The following is a 24,380-nucleotide window of genomic DNA, read 5'->3' on the forward strand; positions in this document are numbered from 1 at the left end:
AATAAAGAGGTCATAATATGGCAAATATTATAAAGCTGAAGAGTCTGTTTTAACTACCGGTCCGATTTGAAAAATTCGGTGTTAGGTAGCCCATTTTTGAGGAAGATTATAGGCTATATAGTAATTAGTATATCATCACGCTAAGACAAGAGCGGAGCCACGCGGGTGAAACCTCTATGTCAAATTATTTTAGTTTAAACAGGCGTAGAGTTCTTTGTTTCATTCTTTCGTTGTTCTTAGTGCGTTCGAAAATATTCTATGTAATGTTCTAATACTGAACAACGCTGAATACGAGTTTTTGTTTACACTAAAAGATCACGAAAGAATGCTCTTGCTCTAGCTCTAGTTATAGCTCTATGTTCGTTTGATGTGAATGCACCGTAAGATATGGTTGAAATAAGAACGTGAATGACCTCTATGTGTCAAATGTCATTTGTTTTTTAGGCACGTTTTCAGCGGTACATTACCGGCGATTGAGTTTAAACGTGGAAATAAAAAAAATATATAATGAATTTTTGGCGACAAATTGTGTCATCAACATTTTACAATTTTTTTTAACCGACTTCAAAAAAACGAGGAGGTTCTCAATTCGGCCGTTTTTTTTTTCATGTATTTTTTGTACTATTGTATCTCCATTGATGACCCAAGAACGGCTGAACATGTTTTTATGATTTTTGATTTGTTAGATTGATTATACGCTTCGATTACGATAAAAACCTAAGTTTTTTATCGTAATAATCAATAATCAAATATCGTTTTTGTACTAATACAAAAACGGTCCACCCGGGTAAAACCGGGGCGAGCAGCTTGTAATATTATAAATGTTTGAATGTTTCTTAGTTTTAACCACGAAAATGGCTGCATTTTGTAACTTTATAAGTTATAACAATAAAAAATATTTTCAACTAGCGGTCCGCCCCGGCTTCGCCCGTGGTACATATTTACGTTTTCTCTACATAAGAACCATCCTCGTACTTCAAGGAATATAATAAAAAAAGAATTATCGTAATCGGTTCAGCCGTTCTCAAGTTATGCGCTTACCAACACATTTTGGGATTCATTTTTATATTATAGAAGATATTCTTTTATGAACCTTCCACGACTGCATAGCTCGGTATTCAGTTAACAACACTGTATTTGACAGAATAATCTAATAATAAATTTATACTATACTAATTAGTAATTACTATAGGTATTATTGATATTATAAAGCTTGTTTGTTTGATTGTTTTAACGCGCAGCTAATCTCAGGCACTACTGGTCCGATTTGAAAACTGACAAGCTGTGCCCCGCAGTGCTCCGTTCCTGTTGGTCTTAGCGTGATGACATATAATATATCCTATAGCCTTCTTCGATAAATGGGCTATCTAACACCGAAAAAATTTGTCAAATCGGAACAGTATTTCCTGAGATTAGCGCGTTCAAACAAACAAACAACAAACTTTTCAGCTTTCAAATACATATTATAAAAGATAATATTATATAGATATAGATTAAATACGCAACACATAACGGAAATACACACAATTAGTTCTCCGAATCAAGTGCCTATATACAATTATTGATTCGAATAAATCAATGTGCGTGTACAAATATTGGACATAACATACCTAAAGATTATTTAACATGGCATGATTTGTTTGTATAAGAAACCAAATCATTAAATAAATATACCAATAACTAGCAAAAACTAAAGTGGGCTCTTGAAATTATGCTGTCTGTTTTTATGATTATTATTAATAAACAAATAAAGACTACTAAAATACGATTCGTATTATAACAACTCATTAAATTATTGTTACCTATCCTTGAAGTCGGAAGAATTCCAACCAATACCCGCGGCCCCATCATTAAAGCGGCTCGACGGAACACAGTGGGGTTTTAGTCGGTAAGAATCCGACATAACCCACGGCTCCTTCCCCGGGGGCCGCCGGCCGTGGGTATCTTTGAAAGATTTCCCCACTTAAAAAAAATGTATCTTTGAGTTAAACCTGCCCATTTTAAGTGGGTCAAACTCAAAATCGAGTCGAAAGGAGGCAGTTACATATCGCATACATACAGGTTAAGCTAATAAAAATACTATGTAAATACCCAAACCTGAAGCTAAAGATATGATAGTTTCTCAGAAAAATGTACCACGAAAGTGCATAAAAGTTAATAGATAGTCGTTTGTGTGACCTTTAAACATCATGGTAAGTATGGTCACCCCTCTGAATATTTTTATCGATAAGTACACTAATGCCGGGTCAAGATATTTAGTTTGACTGGCATCGAACTTGGGACATCTTGACTCTACATTCGTACCACTGTACTAAAAGGGTGTTTATTTACATGTATTATGTACCACGAAAGTGCATAAAAGTTAATAGATAGTCGTTTGTGTGACCTTTTAAACATCATGGTAAGTATGGTCACCCCTCTGAATATTTTTATCGATAAGTAACCTAATGCCGGGTCAAGATATTTAGTTTGACTGGCATCGAACTTGGGACATCTTGACTCTACATTCGTACGACTGTATTAAAAGGGTGTTTATTTACATGTATTGAATATCGACCCTTGATTATACACTTGTATAATGTAGTACAAAGTCAGCAGCAAATTTACTTGCAATGTTCCATTTAAGAACACGTAATTATGTCTTTCCTATGGCTTGGGAATAGAAAAAATGTGAATACAATGTAATAAATTAAACACTATAACTACAAACAAATAAACGTTATATATTACTTAAAGTAGTGCCCAATTTAGTTTCTAAAAACCTAGAATTACTATAAAATTGCATCCAAATCTGTAGAGCCATTTTGGCTTGATAACGTACAAAAAGGCTGTGCTACATGTTACATATTCGACGACTGTGGAATATAGTATGTCTCTATTCACCCATCATCCAACTACAAAATGTTTCAGTTTAGTTAGAATAAAATAGCCGAAAAATAGAAAAGTTAATAATTGATTGAGCTGTTCTCGAGATTTACGCGTTGCAACACATTTGGGGATTCATTTTTATTATATAAGTAGATGTTACAACTTACAATATCATCTACCAGGGACAATACGTTTTACCAAAAAGAGCGTGTGTGCCAAGCACATACCTATGTCAGAAGATAAACTTCTTTAGTAAGATTCAAAGATACCAAAATCGTCGCCTTACTCCAAGACGACGAAGCCATGACGGGACCTTGAAATTTTACTCTCAACGCACGCAAAGAAGGTTAACTTCAAAAATTATCCGAATTGGTCGAGCTGTTCTCGAGATAAGCTTAACTCATTTGGCAATTCATTTGTATCATATACCTAGATGTTACAATATGATAAAATATTTTACCAGTGTTTACAAAGACGTACATGATACGTCTTACCAAAGAATCATTGCAGAACCCTAAGAGGCCAAATTACGAGCACAACGCCGTCTCGTGTACCCGATAACCTATTAACCAAGTGATAACAAACACAGATTTGACCCCGCAGTCTCTACCCAACCGCCGTCGGGGTAGCACGTCGCTATGGAGCAGGGTATTGACAAAACGTCGCGTCTCCTCGCTATGGAGCAGAGTGGCGAAAAAACGTCGCCTCTCATGGCTAAGGACGAGCGTGTGGTCGTCCTGCCAGGGAACGGAAAAATCCTAATACGCGAGGATACAATACTGACTAATCTACATGGTTGTGCGGGGTGTGGAAGAGCCCAGTTCACGTGTTCAGGGATAAAGAATCAGTGGTCCGTGTTGTGTTGGGGCCAGCAGACTGACAGGAGATATTATTGCTGTGAGTACAGGGTACTGATAAATGTTGTTAAATGGTAGAAATGAACAGGGTACTGACTAAAGTTGTGACTTAAAATACGATAAATTAATAAATTAATACCTAAAAATCTGGTTACAAATGTAACTAGTTAATATACCCGGGTGTAAAAACATCCCATGGGAATGAGATGTTTGTTATTGTTGTAAAAATTGTAGTATGTTACTCTCTCTATATCCAGACAAAATTGTAAGATTAAATAGTTTTGTAAGTTTGTTGCTACGTGAAAGAAAGACAAACAAACATTTAAACAAACACTTTTACAATATTTTTTTAGTTTATACTTTTTTTTTTAGTTTATACTTTAATAATTAATAATAATTTAATAATAATACTCTAGTAAAGCATAAAATCTCTACATAATATAAAGCAGTCACTACTCACTTCCCGCGTCTGTGAATGTAGGTATAGATCTTTAAAACTACACAACGGATTTTGATGCATTTATTTTAATGGATAGAATGATTCAAGAAAGGTTTTATTATATAATTTATTAGGTTTTAGACAATGCGGCCGAAGCCGCGGGCGGAAAGCTAGTATAGTATATACTAAGGATATGCCTATCCGCCACTGAAAGCGACTCTATAATAGAACACCTACTTCAGTCGGTAAAAACTGCTATTTTAGTGAATTGTCATATATGCCCTTTTCACAATGGGCAGCGTTGGGCGAGTAGAGTCATATCAATCACGATAGTGTAGAGGCCCTAAATATCTATGATCGGCCGTCATTGTAAATGTTTCTTCATAATCGCCGTAATGGCGGCAAATATCGACGATCATTTGTTGGGCCAACGCTCTCGATTGTGTATAGGGCCATCACATATTCAAGAACCATTCAATTATAATCGAATTACTATGACAAAATGCTTTATTGTACAAAAATATCAACCTGTATAGTCGTAGTATAGTATTACCAGTAGCTCAACAACCTATAAAAAAAAGTGAAGTCCCGTGTCCCCGTAGTGGGGTAGGGGGCAGATGCATTATTCATACATCTGTTTCACTGATCGATTTTTCTTTAGGGACAAGTAGGTGATCAGCCTTTTGTGTCCTGCCAGACCGAGACATTTTTTTTTTCGTCTCCACCGGGAATCGAACCCAGGACCCCTCGGTTCTACGCTCACGCGTCAACCACTATACCGAGGAGGTGGTCAACAACCTATAGGTAGATTAATATTCTATCGGGTGTGCCTATACCATGGACAAATAGAATCTAAGCCTATACGCATGTTTACGTAAATAATTGAAGAATCGAATATTTATTTATTCGTGGTAAAAAACGGATCGTGATTTATTGATTTGGTGACAATAGAGTAGGTACCTATCCGAAGTGTGATGTAACAAACATACACATTATGCATAAAAAATCGTAGTATCGTATGGTAGTTATGGACTCAGCATTTCATAATATTATTAATTTCATGATTTTTAACATTTATCTGTCAATGCTATTGTTATGAATATGAAATTGCTTGTTTTTTTTAGATTTAGAGCATTGTACTCATAGTATAAAGGGGAAAGATTTTAAAATATGTTTGTAATAGATAATGTCAAAAAGTGATTGACCGATTGCGAATATTCTTTTGCCATTTGATAGATACATTATTTCTCAATAACAAAGGCATATTAATATTATCTTTTTTTACTACTGAATGGTTCTGACTTCTGATAAATTCTGTATGAAAATAATAATAGTTTAATAAAACTAGAAAAACACGCTTTTTACAGAAAACCGAACTAAAAAATAGAAAATTTTATCAAATTAGTGTATTGTCATCGGTCCTCAATAAATCTTCAAAGTTTGAACGAAATCTGGCCGTTTAAAGTGGGTCAAAATCGCGCCCAAAGAAGTCGGTTACAAACATACAAACATACAGGTGAAGCTAATATAAAGCGTGTAATAAAAAAGGTTAGTTATTTATTGATCTGTATTTTGCATCAAAATTAATAAAGAATTTATGCTGAAAGCCTAAACTAATCCATACTAATATTATAAATGCGAAAGTAACTCTGCCTGTCTGTCTGTTACTCAATCACGCCTAAACTACTGAACCAATTTGCATGAAATTTGGTATGGAGATATTTTGATACCCGAGAAAGGACATAGGCTACCTTTTATTACCTTGTACCACGGGCGAAGCCGGGGCGGACCTCTAGTATTATATATGTATAACTATACTATATTAAATGCAAAATTAACTCAGTTTGTCCGTTTTGAATGAAAAAAAAATGTAGAATGAAATTTGTCATGTCAATCAAATTTGTTTGTGTAAATGTCATGTCTCCAACAATTTATAAATTTATAAAACCCATTACAACCCATTCTATGTCCTTACATAGAATGGGTTTTATCCCGGAAACGGTAACTATGTGGGTTCTTCCTCAAAATTCGCGAGCGATGCCGCGCGTAGAAAGCTAGTAAAATATACTTACTTAAATAGAAATTACGAATTTCAAACTATAATCTAAGTGCCATGTGTTAGTTATAGGAACAGATATTGTTTTTATCTTAACATCAGCTATCTTAAAGAGACAAGAGACTAGAGTTCCGGAGATAAGCCTGAACAAACAGAAAGAAAACTGACAGAATAAAAGTTATTTCATGAATGTACCATACTTCCTCCTTATTTGTAAAAGTTGTTGTTTGCCATTAGCTTAAACAAAATTATAATTATAAAAAACCTATTCAATAGGTTAAGTTTTTGACAAAGCGAACGAAGCCGCGGGCGGAAATATATCTAGTAGTTGATAAATGGTAAAAAATGACTATTCCAAAACATCGCTAAAAAGCGCGATTAAAAAAAGAGCATGTGTGCCGTGCACACGTGTCAGAAGTGAAACTTTTCAAAGATACCGAAATCGTCGCTTTACTCCATTTCGTGACGGATTGCCATGACGCGACCTTGAAATTTTACTCTCAACGCGCCTAAAGGAGTTTCACTTCAAAAATTTCTTTTTTTCCTCCTCAATCTGAACTAGTATAATGTGCATAGTCACTAAAGATATGAATGAATATTAATTATTATTAATTTAATTCATAATAATTATGATAAATATGCGAGTTTGTTTGTTTTGTAGACGTCAAAACAAATGTTATCGATGTTACCGTATCATTACCATATGCAAATAATATTATAATTTGTCGTTAAATAGTTTATTGGCGAAATAAAATCATTTTACTATTAAAGTACTTGAACGATTTTAAATACTTGTATAACTTACTATTACTACTAATATAGTATTATATTATCTGTGCTAATAAGTAACGCTAGGTAATACTCACATAAAATAAATTAATACCTTCACTACATAGTATAAAAGTATAGTCGCTTTCTCTGTCCGGCCATCATTGACCACGCTGGCCAAGTGTGGGCAATGTCACATGTCGTATAAAAATCTAACAAAACATTTTAATGTGTATAAACTATAATTAGTAAAATAACCGCAATAATAGATAGAGTATTTGCATTCTGTACACAGTATTTTGACACGATTTTCCTAGGTTCACCTGTTTGAACCTATACAGGGTGTCCCACTATTGGTATATATACTAAGCGCGAAGGGACTTGTAGTTTTGCATACACTGATCATGAAAAAAATACTTAAACAACAAAATTACGTCAAAAATTTTTTGCTAAATTTTCCCTGAAAATCCATGTTTTCTTCTCTGGCTTCGCTTAGTCAGCATATATCGCTTCGCTAATGTGAGCATTTTGTCTACGAAAACATAACCTTAAACGATAGCTCACGTGCTAGTGGCAAAGCTGGGCGGGTTGCTTGTTATGGGTGTACAGATAGAGTTTTAAGACTTCATCTATTTGAAAAAAAAAAGCATCTGGAATTTTATACTTGTATTTTTTACGTACTCAGCGTATGCAAAACTATAACCTCCTTTGAGCTTAGTATACCAACAGTGGGAAACCGACTACTAGACTCGATTTTGACCCACTTATCAAGGATAGGTGACAATAAAATCATTCCATGAGTTTATCTTATAAAGCGTGTTTTCTTTATTTCTTACTAGCTGTGATTTTCGTGTTTTCTTTCTCGATAAATGGACTACCTACCTACACTAATATTATAAAACTGAAGAGTTTGTTCGTTTGTTTGAACGCGCTAATCTCAGGAACTACTGGTTCGATTTGAAAAATTGTTTCAGTGTTTGATAGCCCATTTATCGAAGAAGGATATAACGCTAAGACCAACAGGAGCAATAGGTATTTCAAATTTAACATGTCTGCTTTCTGAGATTCGCTCATGTATTCGTATTCTCGAGGAAGTTTTTAGTACATAATATATAATATAATTTATTAAATGTTAGACAAAGCGGGCGCAACCGCAGGCGGAAAGCTATTTTATACTTCACTATACTGCATATTCAAACGAATTCAAATTATCAACGTATCTATTTTTAAAAATAGCTATATTACCTATAATATTTGCAAAAATAATTTTAACCCGATTCGAATATTGAATACATTCAATTTGATATCTATAGCACTAAACAAAATAAGGCACAAAAAACTTACTAATAGCAAATTACACACTCATGAAAAATTTATACAAATAACAATTTGTTCTGTATCTTTTTTTGCCACTTATCTGCAGGAAATTCGCATATTACCTACGCTAAAAAGTCTACTTATTTAATCGTTTTGATGAGTTCAAGGACAATACCACAGATTATTAAATAGTTGAGTACTATCTATACTGCTACAGAGTACAAAAAAATAAAACACTATTTAAGTAATAATAGTTTAAAAAAACTAAAAAACACGCTTTTAGTTCGGTTTTCTATAAAACGCGTGTTTTTTATTTTTTTTTAACTATTATTTATTTTATCAAATTAGTCTATTGTCATCGGTCCTAAATAAATCTACAAAGTTTGAACGAAATCTGGCCGTTTAAAGTGGGTCAAAATCGCGCCCAAAGAAGTCGGTTACAAACATACAGGTGAAGCTAATAGCGTGTAAAAAGGAATGTTTTCTTTTGTTTTTTACACCTCATTCATTAAAAATATTTAAGGATGTCTTGGAAACGGAATCCCTTAAAAAAATATTACTTACTGTCCTGAAAATAAGATTTTACATTACAGTGCAATCAAAAAGTATAAGAAGTGTTAGAATGTAATTTTGAATGGAATTAAATTGGGGATGGAACAGCGAATTACGATCGCATCCTAAAAAATTCACACAAAATGAAAAACCAAAAAAAATGGTTTTATTGTAAGTGACGACGCGGTTGGCGCAGTGGTAAAGTAACTGCCTACTGAGCCGACGGTCCCGGGTTCGATCCCCGGTCAGGGCAAATATTTGTGTGATGAACTCAATTATTTGTTCTTGGGTCTGGGTGTTATTATCTATATATGTATTTATAATATTATATTTATCGTCGCCTAGTACCCACAACACAAGCCTTAATTGAGCTTACTGTGGGACTAGGTCGATTTGTGTAATAATGTCCTATAATATTTATTTATTTATTTATTTATTTATTTATTTATTTATAATAATCTAAATTCTTTCTATTGTTAACTACTAGTTATTTGTTTACACCACAGAACTAGGTATATCGATATAGTTCTGTCGTTTACACCAATTATTATATCCGTCTATAGTATTATATTATTATCTGTGCGTCTACTAATTGCCATTGTCCATAACCTTCATAAACATTAATTGAAGCTTTAAATCGTTTGATTTTGCTAGTCACATTGGCTTTAACCGACTGCGCGGGAAAAAAAGTGTGTTTTTCGTCTGCTTCCAAAAGTCATATTTTTGTAACGAAATTCCATATCGGGCGTTGCGAAAGGGGGCTAGACGGAATTAAGGGTTTTCCTTTGACTAAAAGTACGAAGCTGCGGGTGGAAATCTAGTTTAAAATAAAAAAGTATAAATTTGAACATTGTTAAGGAGCCCAAGTGGTGGCTCAGTGGTGAGACCTCGGACTTCGAATCGATAAGTCCGGGGTTCGAGACCGGGCGAGCGCGCAGGAAATAAATTGATTTTTCAATTTATCTGCGCATGTTGTAACATCACCACTGCTCGAACGGTGAAGGAAAACATCGTGAGGAAACCGACATGTCGAAGAATCAAAAGTTCGACGATATGTGTCATCCGCCAACCCGCACTTGGCCAGCGTGGTGGATTATGGCCTGTACCCTCATAGGAGGCCCGTGTCCCAGCAGTGGGAACATATATGGGCTGATGATGATGATGATGATGAAGGAGCCCAAAGGCTATCACTTATATTACAGTTAAAATAAAATTAGGCACTTAGCCCCGGCCTTATTTAGTTGTTAAAAAATAAAAAAAAATATGCGTACCTGCATTTAAATTAAAAATCTCATACGTAATACTTCATTCATGAAATTTGAAAATTAAACTCCATTGAATATATTTAATATTTTCAATACAAAACATTACTAACAATGAAAATAATACACGTTTTCTACAACTGACCCTTGACCATAGATAAGATATGATAGTAGAGCTTTGACATACCGCTATAGTTATATTTTAACCGTTTTAAAACAGTTTTAATGGTTTTTTGTTTGTCTGTGTATAGCTCAAGAACGGGTGATTCGATTTGATAAAAAAATAAATTATTTTGCTTAGCTATGGACCAAATTAAAATATAAAAAATACTTTATTTGTCTTCCTTCCTACTAATATTTTAAATGCGAAAGTTTGTGAGGATGGATGTATGTATGTATGTTAATCTTTCACACAAATACTACTGAACCATTTATCATAAAATATTAGCACACATATAGAGGGTAACTTGGATTAACACATAGGATAGGTTTTATCCCGTAAATCCTACTGGAACGGGAACTATGCGGGTTTTTCTTTGAAGACCGCTAGTAAATATGTAAAAATTACTCGATTACAATGAAATTTGGCATGTAGGTTGCTGAAGACCAATAATAAGATATAGGCTAAGCTATTTTTTATCCTTGAAATCCCACTGGAACGGGATCGATGCGGGTTCTTCTACGAAAACGCGGGCGAAGCCGCGGGCGGAAATCTAGTACAAACATGTGTTAACAATATTGTTATTTAGATTTCTATGCAGGAACTACTGGTCCGATTTGAAAAATTCTTATACTCTCTATTAGATAGTCCATTTATCGAGGAAGGTTAGGCTATACATATATCATCACGCTAAGACCAACAGGAGCGGAGCCACGCGGGTGAAACCGCGAAGAGTAGTCTTATAATATACTAGCGGTCCGCCCCGGCTTCACCCGTGGTACATATGAAAAATAGATGTTGGCCGATTCTCAGACTTACCCGATATGCACAGAAAATTTCATGAGAATCGGTCCACCCGTTTCGGAGGAGTATGCAGACTAACATTGTGACACGAGAATTTTATATATAAGAAGAAGATTATAGTACGAAACATTGTATTGTTATTGTTTTGATTGTTTTATGTATTTTATATTATTTATGTATACCTATAAACTTAATTTTAATTTAGAGGTAACATTATGATTTAAAAACCTCATACTATGTATTTAAATATGCACTATTAAATGATATTTTATTTCTGATATCCTTATCAAAAATCAAAACATAAACTTTGAGTTGTCTCGATTTTTTGATGAGAATTTTAAATGAATTGCCTTATCCGGACAAATTTCCACTACGATTCGATTCTAGGCATATTATATTTTAATAGTAATAATTTATCAAAAATTGCACTTGACTCTCCGTTGCTCTAACGAAGATAACATTCAAACAAATAAGGGATAATTTTGTTGGAATATTTATCAGGGTCATTTTTTTACTCAGCTGATAAGTGGTCAGGCGATAATTGTTTATAAATATAACTATTGTAGATAACAGTTAAGTTTTATGTAGGATGGGTTATGCGAATAGTATTAAATTAAAGATTGGAATATTACTTCCTTATGAGATTTTATAGATCGATTGCCATTTTAATTCTATTTGAGTTAAGCTTTTATTGAGCCTACCACTTACAGATAATAAATAAATAAATATTAAAGGACATTATTACACAAATCGATCTAGTCCCACAGTAAGCTCAATTAATTAAAAATTAATTAATTTAAGGCTTGTGTTGTGGGTGACTAGGCGACGATAAATATAATATTTTATAAATACATATATAGATAACACCCAGACCCAAGAACTAATAATTGAGTTCATCACACAAATATTTGCCCTGACCGGGGATCGAACCCGGGTCCGTCGCGTCGGCGCAGTGGTAAACGTCGGCTCAGTAGGCAGTTACTTTACCACTGCGCCAACCACGTCGTCATTAATAATTTGTCCGATGACTATAAATAATAAAACTATCATAAAGTGCGTCACACACGGTGAAGATACTATAATATTTTATCTTAAGATACTGTAATATTTTATATCACAGTATCTTAAGGTATCCGGTATCAGCGTTCTGACCATCATTTTTCTTATTGTCATTGCGTACCTACTAAGACCCCTGTAGAACCGCCATCCTGTTACAAATGACCCGAAATTTTGCGGTTCTACAGGGGTCTTAGTACGAAATGACAAAAAGAAAAATGATGGTCAGAACGCTGATACCGGATACCTTAAGATACTGTGATATTAAATATTACAGTATCTTAAGATAAAATCTTCACCGTGTGTGACGCGCTTAATACAGTTAGTACCTTCAAATAATTCGAAATCCCTCGTTGAAAATTTCAAAGCCGCTCCTATAGTTTCAGAGCTTATTCATTACCATATACAGAGTTTTCTGATTATTCTATACTAGCTTTCCGCCCGCGGCTTCGCCCGCGTTTTCAAAGAAAAAGTCCCATAGTTCCCGTTCCTTTGGGATTTCCGGGACCTATCCTATGTGTTAATCCAAGTTGCCCTCTATATGTGTGCTTAATTTCATTGTAATCGGTTCAGTAGTATTTGCGTGAAAGAGTAACAAACACACACATACACATCCTCACAAACTTTCGCATTTATAATATTAGTAGGATGACTACTACTATTTGATTAGTACTATTTGATTGAATGACTAGCGCGTTCATTGATTGACGACATTTTTGAATGACTAAGGACAAGTCAAGTTTGAAGTTTTTTAATAACTTTGGATAAGGGGATGGGTTAGGTTAGGTTCGTTGTTTTTTAACTACACAGAAATAGGAGCCCTGTTCGAAAAAGTAAATTCTCATTTCTCAGCAATGTTGTTATTCAATTCACGCGGTACTCATTCAATCAAATAGCAGATTCAACCAGATGACGACGCAATATCTATATATACTTGTAAGACCGGAAAATAACTAACGACATAATCAATGATATTGTTTATGACTAGGTGAAAAGGTGGCCCAAATGCTCCAAGCTCGCTGTGGCTCAATAAAAATTAGCGTCAGTTTTCGCTACTTACCTGATTACTGCATATTATATATCTTTGAAAAACCCTTTATAACATTAGGAAATTAAGATTTATAAAATCACTACATAGTATAAAACAAAGTCGCCTTTTCCGTCCCTATGTCCCTTTGTATGCTTAAATCTTTAAAACTACGCAACGGATTTTGATGCGGTTTTTTTAATAGTTAGAGTGATTCAAGAGGAAGGTTTTAGTATATAAATTATTAGGTTTTAGACAAAGCGGGCGAAGCCGCGGACGGTAAGCTAGTTAGGAATATATTGACGAATATAGGACCTATAGACCATTTCTACATGTTTTTTAGAATAATTTTATATTACCTATATGATGTTATTTTGAAATCTATATTTAAACGCAGGCTATAGCTTTTAAAGTGAAACTTTTATTACATCGTCTCAAACTTTTTGGTCTGTGTAGCGCATGTCGCGTGTATCGCGCCGAGTAGGTATACCTACTCGGCAGCCGACCGTCACGCGACATGCGCTACACAAAGCAGTGTAAACCGTTCGAACAGTTTCACTTTTACCGTGGTTTCATAAAACCACACAACTTTTTTTCTATTCTTAAAGAAATAACATACTTTTAGAAGTGTTTTTCTTTGTTACAGTAATAACAGTGTTATCAGCGACTTTCGTTCTCAGTCTATTGGGCACGATATTCTTCTGTTTCACTGACACAATCAATGATGCTATTGTATCGGTAAGTTTTAGTATTTATTTATAAATAATTATCGAAAAAAATCTCAAGTAAAACTTTGTTTATTTATCTATACTAATATTATAAAGAGAAAAGGTTTGTAATTATGTATGTATGTATGGTTTTCACGCATAAACTAATGGACCGATTTCAAAAATTCTTTCACCATTAGAAAGATGCATCTTCACTGAGCAACATAGGCTAAATTGCATTTTCAAAAAAATTTGAGATCCTTACCAAAAATGCAATACCTAATGTAACCCAAGGTGTAAAAATTTTTAAAGTTAGTAATAAATATTTGAGAACCATCAAATCAACACACTATATCCTTGTTACCTCTGTTAGCTACCACAATCGAGAGTTTCGTACAGGAAATTATTGGGCGTCTCATTAAAATTGATAGTAATCACTTGCAAAAATGGGCGTAGCCGCGTAGGATCCTGGATTATTCTTGTCATTTATTATTTTAATTTTCTTCCCAGAACATGGCAATTCGTAACAACTCGATAGCTTATTCAATGTGGAGGAGGCCTACAGTAAAACCTCTGATGAAGGTCCACCTTTTTAATTATTCCAATTGGCAAAGGGTCAGAGATGGTCTGGATGAAAAACTGCATCTGGATGATGTTGGACCTTACGTGTATTCGTAAGTATTAGCTTATCCATACTAATATTATAAATGCGAAAGTAACTCTGTCTGTCTGTCTGTCTGTTACTCAATCACGCCTTAACTACTGAACCAATTTGCATGAAATTTGGTATAGAGATATTTTGATACCCGAGAAAGGACATAGGCTACTTTTTACCCCGGGACACAGGATAGGTTTTATCCCGGAAATCCCACGGGAACGGGAACTATGCGGGTTTTTCTTTGACTGCGCGGGCGAAGCCGAGGGCGGAAAGCTAGTATTATTATAATAATATAAAAATAATAACAAATTCTTTATTTAGCAACAAAAGATATACATGTACATGCAAGTATGGTATAATTTACATATAACTAAAAAAAAATGTTGTGTGGTTTTATGAAACCACGGTAAAAGTGAAACTGTTCGAACGGTTCCGAACACTGCTTTGTGTAGCGCATGTCGCGTGACGGTCGGCTGCCGAGTAGGTATACCTACTCGGCAGCCGCGATACACGCGACATGCGCTACACAGACCAAAAAGTTTGAGACGATGTAATAAAAGTTTCACTTTAAAAATAAACCGTAGGTACAATTAATTGCAATATTTGAACAATGTCTCCTATGCTAGGAAATGACCTGTGTTATAGGAGACAATAAAGCACTATTCGCACCTGTATGTTTGTATGTAACGTTGCATTTACATCAAACGAGCGAAAGCTCATTCTAACCTTATGTCAAATTATTTTAGTGTAAACTGCGTAGAGCATTCTGTCGTTGTTCTTAGTGCGTTCGATAAGATTCTATTCAATTTTCTATACTGAACAACACCACAACACTGAATACGAGTTTTCGTTTACACTAAAAGATTCCGAAAGAATGCTCTTGCTCTAGCTCTATGTTCGTTTGGTATAAATGCACCATAACTGTTTGTATCTCACCGACTCCTTTAGGCTCGATTTTGACCCAATTTCTACGGACTATAATTCGTACACTTAAAATTGCATGAATTATTATAATACAAATGCGTAAAATCGTAAGATCAAATGTAATTTTTCATAAAAAATATCCTACTGCTGTGTGCATATTCAAATTGCCTGCTATAAAAGTTTAGTTACATAAAAACTTTTCGATTATTCCTTTGCAAATGCAAATTGATTAAATTTGATACCGCGTATATAATAAAACTATACAATGACAATCGTAAATTTAGAAAAATACAATATTTAACCAAAAGTAGTTTTTTTCACCCAGAAATAATGTTGCGTTCTAATGTTGAAAGAATTTCAAATTATAAAAACTATAAAACATTTTTCTGAAGAATACAAGTACAAACATACAAATCTTTCCTCTTTATTATATGAACTAGCGACCCGTCCCGGCTTCGCACGGGTGCATTGCTGATACTAAATACACTACAGAAAAACTGTGAACGTTGTATAATATAAAAACATAGCGGCCCGATCCGGTTTCGCACGGGTATAAAATATATAGCCGGGCGGCCGGCCGGTACCGCCGCAAACGCTACGTCCCGCAATTTTTAAATCTGTAATATCTTCGAAAATATTCACTTAAATCATACGGTGTAAAGGGCCATATAGATCTATATTAAATGAACAATGTATTCAAGGTATTTAATTGGTTAAGGATTAATGCTGTATTGATTAAAATCGCTTCAAAAATTAGCCATTATTTGTCGTAAAAAGTAAATGACAAAAAAAAGTTATTGTGGGTTATCCATAAGAGATAGACATATACCATCGCGGACTTTTCTGTAGACCTTTTCAATGTGTATAATACTTAGTACATTAATTTGATAAAACTCGTAGGGTTCAGCCTGCGTTTGCAATGTAAGCGGAAAAAATGTAATTTTTTACGACATCACATTAGAAACCTCAAAAATAACAGTACTTTTCCACTATTTAATGGATGTTATTATACATATAAACCTTCCTCTTGAATCACTCTATCTATTAAAAAAAACCGCATCAAAATCCGTTGCGTAGTTTCAAAGATTTAAGCGTACAAAGGGACATAGGGACAGAGAAAGCGACTTTGTTTTATACTATGTAGTGATGTATTAACCGTAATCAAAATGCAATGCCCTATTGAAAATTAAATATCATTATCTCAAAAGGTGACACTGAATATTATAAATTAATTAACACAATCGCCTCTCTGTTTTTGTTAATTTTTGTTTATTTTATTTATTTATTTATTAACACTTTAATGTGCTGGCATACAAATAAATTCTTAAAATTAAAACTTAAAACTAGTCCAGCACAGAAGGCGGCCTTATCACTTAAGAGTGATCTCTTCCAGGCAACCTACTGTGTGGAGTAATATTATGAAAAAGGAGGTAGGTAGGAAGTACAAATATATATATATATATATATATATATATATACATACATAAATATATGATCTATTATAATTACATATTACATACATATGAAATATTATATATATTACATATAATATAGTATAATACACTAATAATAATTATATTACAATAATACATACTTACTTACAAATAATAATTATATTACAATAATACATACATACATAAACTCATACTGTAGTTTAGATAGAAAAATAAATAAAAACACAAATAATTAATTAATTAATCTTAATAATCCGAGTTAAATGCTAGGTTCAAGTAGTGATTTCGGACTTGTTTGGTAAAGGTGGACAGCGTTTGAGCTTGTCGGATGCTAACTGGCAGGGAGTTCCATAATCTGGTGGCCCTTACGGTAAAAGAGCCACCGTAGAACTGTGTGCGGTGCGGAGGCATAGACAGCACCAACCTGTCCACAGATCGGAAAGAATAGCTATCACAGTGCAGGAATTGGAACTGATCTTTTAGGTAAGAAGGAGTTTTGGGATTGAAGAGGATTCGATACAGGAGTTGTAGGTAATGAACATTCCGGCGAAGGCGGATCGGGAGCCACTTGAGCTTCTTACGAAAATGAGAAACGTGGTCATATTTACGGAGACCGTAAACAAACCGAATACAATAGTTTTGAAGTCGCTCAAGTTTATCCAATTGCTCAGATGTTAAGTCTAAAAAGCAAGCATCAGCGTAGTCAAGAATAGGAAGGAGAAGGGACTGTGCTAACATAATTTTGGTCGGTATGGGTAAAAAGTTACGGAGGCGTCGTAAGGAGTTAGATGCAGCGTATAATTTACGACTGATATGCTGGAGATGCTGCGACCAACAGAGCGTTTGATCCATAATTACACCTAAGTTCTTTACTTGATTGCTGAGAGGAATACCCTCGCACCCAATTTTAACACTCGGCAGAATTCCCCAGTCAATCTCTGATATAAGGTACTGACTTCCAACAACGATCACTTGGCTTTTGGAAGGATTAATCTTAAGTCCAAATTCATCACACCATTTTACTATTGTTGCAAGTTCAGCGTTAATAGTGTTAATAGAATCGGATAAATTACTGGGTGTAGAGTGAATGTAGATCTGTACGTCGTCAGCAAACATATGGTAGAGAGAAGTTATACGAGAGGAGAGATTATTTATGAAAATGGCGAATAGGAGAGGTGACAAGACGCCACCCTGTGGTACACCAGCGGGAACAGCACACCAAGAAGAATGTTTACCATCCAACAAGATACGCTGCCGCCGATCACCCAGGTAATTTTGAAACCATTCGAGTACTGTAGGGGAGAAGTTAATTAGGCGTAACAAACCCAGTAAAATATCATGATTAACAGTGTTGAATGCGTTACTAAAGTCGAGAAGACACAATATGGTGAGTTGTTTATTGTCCATAGCTGCACGGATGTCATCAGTGACCTTAACGAGAGCAGTAGTCGTGCTATGACCAGGACGGAAACCGGATTGGAAAGGAGAAAGTATGCTATGAGTGTTTAAGTATGAACTTAATTGAGCATGGATGATGCGTTCGAGGACCTTGGAAAGGAAAGGTAAAATAGAGATAGGACGGAAATCAGAAAAACAATTTGGATTGGATTTTTTAGGAAGAGGAATAACCTGAGCATCTTTCCAAGAATTTGGAAATTTGCCAGAGGTAAGTGAGAAATTAAAGATGTGGGTAATGACAGGAGCAATAATATCAAGGATAGGAAGGATCATATTACGACTTACAAGGTCAGCACCGACTGCGTTCGAAGATATGGACAATATCGTCTTCTTAACTTCTCCCACAGTGCATCGTTTAAAAAAGAACGGGGGAAAATTAGGAGCTGAGGTGGTAGAAAGAGAATTAAGTGTCTGTTGTATAGTAGAAGCATTAAGGTTGGAAGATGATGAAAAATGAGCGTTTAAAGCGTCAATATTAAAGTTATTACGTGAACACGCGTAGGATGATTTACCAACTCCTAAGGATTTTAGAAACTTCCATATTGAAGAGGGGTCGCCGTTCTCGACCGAGTTATGGATATGGCGTCTTTGTGCATCTCTACACAGTATGTTGCAACGATTACGGACGTTCCTATATTTTTCACGCAATTGATCCGTTTTTGCTGTCTTCATTTTAGCCTTTGCACGATTTTTCCTATTCATAAGAGATTTGATTTCAGGTGAGAGCCAGGGCGCAGGCGTATGTTTCTTTTTGACAAGTTTAAGAGGTGCATGTTTGTCATATAACGCAGTGACTAAGTCGTAAAAAGTACTTACTTTTAAGTCGATGGATTCAGCATTTATAACAGTCTCCCAGTCAGTGTCGTGTGTTTACATCATGAATCGTGATTAAGAATCATTTTGTTTTATATTCAGTTAACTTTCCATATATTTTCGACGTATTATAAACATATTGCGTTGAAAATACAATTGTAAACAACAGTATAAATTGTGGGTAAATTTTCAATATAGTTTTTTACTATTATAATTACAATAGTCACTAGCTGCGCCCCGCGATTTCACCCGCGTGGCTCCGCTTCTGTTGGTCTTAGCATGATGATATTATATAGCCATATATAGCCTTCCTCGATAAATGGGCTATCTAACACCGAAAGAATTCTTCAAATCGGACCAGTAGTTCCTGATATTAGCGCGTTCAAACAAACAAACTCTTCAGCTTTATAATATTAGTATAGATAGTCAGAAAAATGCAATGCATGTATGCATGCAATCATTAATAACTCAACAACAATTCTCAAAACCTCTTTACCTTTTCCAGACACTATACTAATATCACAGTATTACAATATTATTTCCTACAGTAAGGAATCGCCTTTGATGTCGCGCGATGCCGCCGCCAGCGTAGGTACTTACGCTGCCACACGAAAATACGCTAGGGTTGCAACAAATGGGAAATAAAACAATTGTGATTATTAATATTATGATGAAATCTTTATTCATATGTACATTCAAAATAATTGCGATTATTAAATCTGATGTAATTATTTGTTCATAAATATATAATTACCGATATTGCACTGCTAAATATTATTTACGTGGACACTTTATTTTTGGATGTTCTTAATTGTATATTATAACATTTAACTAAGTAATGCATTCGCATTGGGATGTACAATCTGATTAGAAAATAATGAGGACAACATATACATTATACATAGCTTTGATTTTAATTCAACATACAATTAATACATCTTTCTGAAATATTGTTTCCTTCTGGGATTTCAATGTAGATTTACATCCGTAAACCTAACAGTTTGTGCGCGCCATAATAGAATATGTAAGTACCTATGTATAATAAAATTATTACACAAAAAATACGAATGCGTCATCCTTTCGCGCTAGGTAAAGCAAACTAAGCGTGTTTGCTTTACGCGGCCCGCGTCGCCCGACCCCCGCCAGTTCCCCTCCGTTTCTCTGCACAAGTACATTCGTCGCACTACTGTAGGAAATAATGGTAATACTGTGCTAATATTATAAATGCGAAAGTTTGTATTTTGTTTTGTTACTCCTTCACGCATAAACTGCCGAACTGATTTTCATAAAATTCAGCACACACATAGAGGGTAACTTGGGTTTAACACATAGGATAGTTTTTATCCCGAAAATCGCGCGGGAACGGGAACTATGCGGGTTTTCCTTTTAATACGCGGGCGAAGCTACGAGCGAAAAGCTAGTATGTGTACAATAGCGAACTTAACCTCCAATACAAAATGTACCATTTAATTAGCAATTAATATGATTACTTATCCCAATACGACATTGTACCTATACCTAGACTAGAATCTAGATATGTATCATGACGTTTTACATACTAAGGTCAAAGTGGCGTTAAGATAGTCATTCGTAGAATTAGAGGCGTGCCATTCATGTTTTGTATACCTCATAATTATACGCTCAATTAAGGCGAATAGAGTACAATAGGTATTCATTATACCCGGCGCGGCCTAATAGCATCTACAGACGCTCCGATTTGGTTGGTGCCAACCATCCGACCACGACCAAATCGGAAAGTGTAGAGAGCGGTCGGTCCGACATAATTATTATTAATATTGGTTTGACGTGGTCGGATGCGCCGGCGATACCGACCAAACCAACTTCCTATCCGATCCAACCAAATTGGAACGTCTGGAAGCTTTGTTCCGACCAAATCGGCTCATTCCATAGAGTAATATAGGTAATTGGCTCATTTATATTCGCAACGCCGCCGGTGTAGGACGTCAACATGAATGCCGAGGGAGTTACGGTCACCGAACGTGACATATTAATAAAATTGCTGGAACTATATAAAGACTTTCCCTGTTTGTGGGACTTAAGTAACAAAGATTACGCAAATAGAGATGCCAGAAATCAAGCGAATTTTATTATGTTAGAAGTATTAAAAAAAATTGACAGTGCGGCTACATTAAAAACCTTAAAAAATAAGTTGTAAGAGCCGCATATGACTGTAATTTTCTCTATTTCTATAGTAGAATTTAGCCTATTCTCTTCGTACTATGGTCAACTGACATATTACTCTATGGTCAACTGACAGCTGGAAGGCCAACCGTCGGACAATCTGTAGCAATGTTGGAATGGTTGCCTTGTCGGTTCCGATATGGTTGGCACCAACCAAATCGGAGCGTCTGTAGATGCATTTAGGCCGCGCCGGGTATAATTGACTAGGTTTCAAGACTATCAATATATTGTTAGTGCGAAAGTCTGTATGTTTCGCTTTCGAGGTATATAGTACCGATTTTGATTAAATGTGTTCTAGGTCAAAATGTTTTTTTTTTTAATAATTGCTTCAGAAGATATGAAATTGGTTAAAGATTTTTTTAAAGCGAGAAATTTTTCAAACAAGGATTAATAATATGTATAATGAAACCACCGCTATAAGCTTGTTTTAAAGTATTTCTAACTAGATTTCCGCCCGCGGCTTCGCCCGCGTTTTCAAGGAAAAACCCGCATAGTTCCCGTTCCCGTGGGATTTCCGTGATAAAACCTAGCCTATGTGTTAATCCAAGTTACCCTCTATATGTGTGCTAAATTTCATTGTAATCGGTTCAGTAGTATTTGCGTGAAAGAGTAACAAACACACACACACACACATCCTCACAAACTTTCGCATTTATAATATTAGTTTTCTTATTAGTCCATTGAATGAATCCCTCCAAGGGGGGTCTAGAGTGCGTGAGTTAGTAACGTAAGATGTTTCTTCGGAAACATGTCAAGAGTCCCTAGGTAATAAACATACTAAAACCCCGGGCCACTAGGAGGAGCCCCGGAGTGGGGGGAGGGGGAAAATGGGTCCATTTTTTCATTTTTCGCTTAAATCTCAAAAACGGTACATGTTAGAGAAAAACTTTCAAGGAAAAGTTGAAAGGCCATAAAATTATCTACAAGTTGTACCTAGATCATTTTTTCCTATATCCTACCGTTTCTGAGTTATACGCAGTAAAACATGATTTTGGCTCAAACAATTTCCACATCAATCGATCAAAAAATATTTCTTTCTTCCAAAAAACTCAAATGTGCAACTTGTGACCAGTACTGATAGATTTCTCTTAATTAGTTCTATAATTGGTAAAATAAATACATTCCTCCATGGAAGCCTTTAGGAGGAATCGATTGTCAAAATATTATATTAGGGCAGTTTGAGTTACTGAACTTGATCTTTTTATTTTTTTCTTCCAAAAAACTCAAAAGTGCAACTTGTGACCGGTACAGATAGATTGCTCATAATTAGGTCTATCATTGCTAAAAATACCAGATTCCACCACGGAGGCGTTTACGGGGAATTGAATTTTATCAGGGTAGTTTCGATACATGAACTTTTTATTTTTTTTCTTCCAAAAAGCTCAAAAGTGCAACCTGTGACCGGTACAAATAGATTGCTCATAATTAGGTCTATCATTGATAAAAATACCAGATTCCACCATGGAGGCGTTTACGGGGAATTGAATTTTATTAGGGTAGTTAGTTAAAAAGTTCATGTATCGTAACTACCCTAATAAAATTCAATACCTCCTAAACGCCTCCATGGTGGAATCTGGTTTTTTTATCAATGATAGACCTAATTATGAGCAATCTATCGGTACCGATCACAAGTTGCACTTTTGAGTTTTTTTTGGAAGAAAAAAAATAAAAAGTTCAAGTATCGTATCTACCCTAATAAAATTCAATTCCCCGTAAACGCCTCCGTGGTGGAATCTAGTATTTTTATCAATGATAGACCTTATTATGAGCAATCTATCTGTACCGGTCACAAGTTGCACTTTTGAGTTTTTTGGAAGAAAAAAATAAAAAGATCAAGTTCAGTAACTCAAACTACCCTAATATAATATTTTGACAATCGATTCCTCCTAAAGGCTTCCATGGAGGAATGTGTTTATTTTACCAATTATAGACCTAAGTAAGAGCAATCTATCAATACCGGTTACAAGTTGCACTTTTGAGTTTTTTGGAAGAAAAAAATAAAAAGATAAAGTTCAGTAACTCAAACTACCCTAATATAGTATTTTGACAATCGATTCCTCCTAAAGGCTTCCATGGAGGAATGTGTTTATTTTACCAATTATATACCTAATTAAGAGCAATCTATCAGTATTGGTCACAAGTTGCACTTTTGAGTTTTTTTGGAGAAAAAAAATAAAAAGTTCAAGTATCGTATCTACCCTAATAAAATTCAATTCCCCGTAAACGCCTCCGTGGTGGAATCTGGTATTTTTATCAATGATAGACCCAATTATGAGCAATCTATCTGTACCGGTCACAAGTTGCACTTTTGAGTTTTTTGGAAGAAAAAAATAAAAAGATCAAGTTCAGTAACTCAAACTACCATAATATAATATTTTGACAATCGATTCCTCCTAAAGGCTTCCATGGAGGAATATGTTTATTTTACCAATTATAGACCTAATTAAGAGCAATCTATCAGTACCGGTCACAAGTTGCACATTTTAGTTTTTTGGAAGAAAGAAATATTTTTTGATCGATTGATGTGGAAATTGTTTGAGCCAAAATCATGTTTTACTGCGTATAACTCAGAAACGGTAGGATATAGGAAAAAATGATCTAGGTACAACTTGTAGATAATTTTATGGCCTTTCAACTTTTCCTTGAAAGTTTTTCTCTAACATGTACCGTTTTTGAGATTTAAGCGAAAAATGAAAAAATGGACCCATTTTCCCCCTCCCCCCACTCCGGGGCTCCTCCTAGTGGCCCGGGGTTTTAGTATGTTTATTACCTAGGGACTCTTGACATGTTTCCGAAGAAACATCTTACGTTACTAACTCACGCACTCTAGAACTTTTTATTCAATGGACTATATATAAACTCTAGTTACTGAAAAATCGATGTTTGTCTTTATGATTGATGCATTTTTATTGGTACGCTATAGCGAAAGCCTCGTATACACTATACATCCCACCTTAAGGCTGAAAATCCAATTATTTCTATACAAATACTTAAAAAA

The 24,380-nt window shown here is 35.0% G+C and overlaps 1 protein-coding gene across 1 annotated transcript in view; it reads left to right on the plus strand.

The window, feature by feature from the left end:
- Window positions 1-3,484: 3,484 nt before the first annotated feature.
- LOC149475389 (scavenger receptor class B member 1-like) overlaps window positions 3,485-24,380 on the plus strand; it is a 37,814-nt gene continuing 16,918 nt past the window's right edge. Inside the window, exons 1-3 of the mRNA XM_089713390.1 lie at window positions 3,485-3,765; window positions 13,813-13,904; window positions 14,384-14,547. Coding sequence (XP_089569516.1) covers window positions 3,507-3,765; window positions 13,813-13,904; window positions 14,384-14,547 — 515 coding nt within the window. The 5' untranslated portion in view covers window positions 3,485-3,506. The remainder of the gene's footprint in view (window positions 3,766-13,812; window positions 13,905-14,383; window positions 14,548-24,380) is intronic.

Source organism: Colias philodice, chromosome 30 (genome assembly GCF_061535455.1).
Source record: "Colias philodice isolate Cphi_HAF_F1 chromosome 30, ilColPhil1 Martin Lab GWU primary, whole genome shotgun sequence".
Lineage (NCBI taxonomy): Eukaryota > Metazoa > Arthropoda > Insecta > Lepidoptera > Pieridae > Colias > Colias philodice.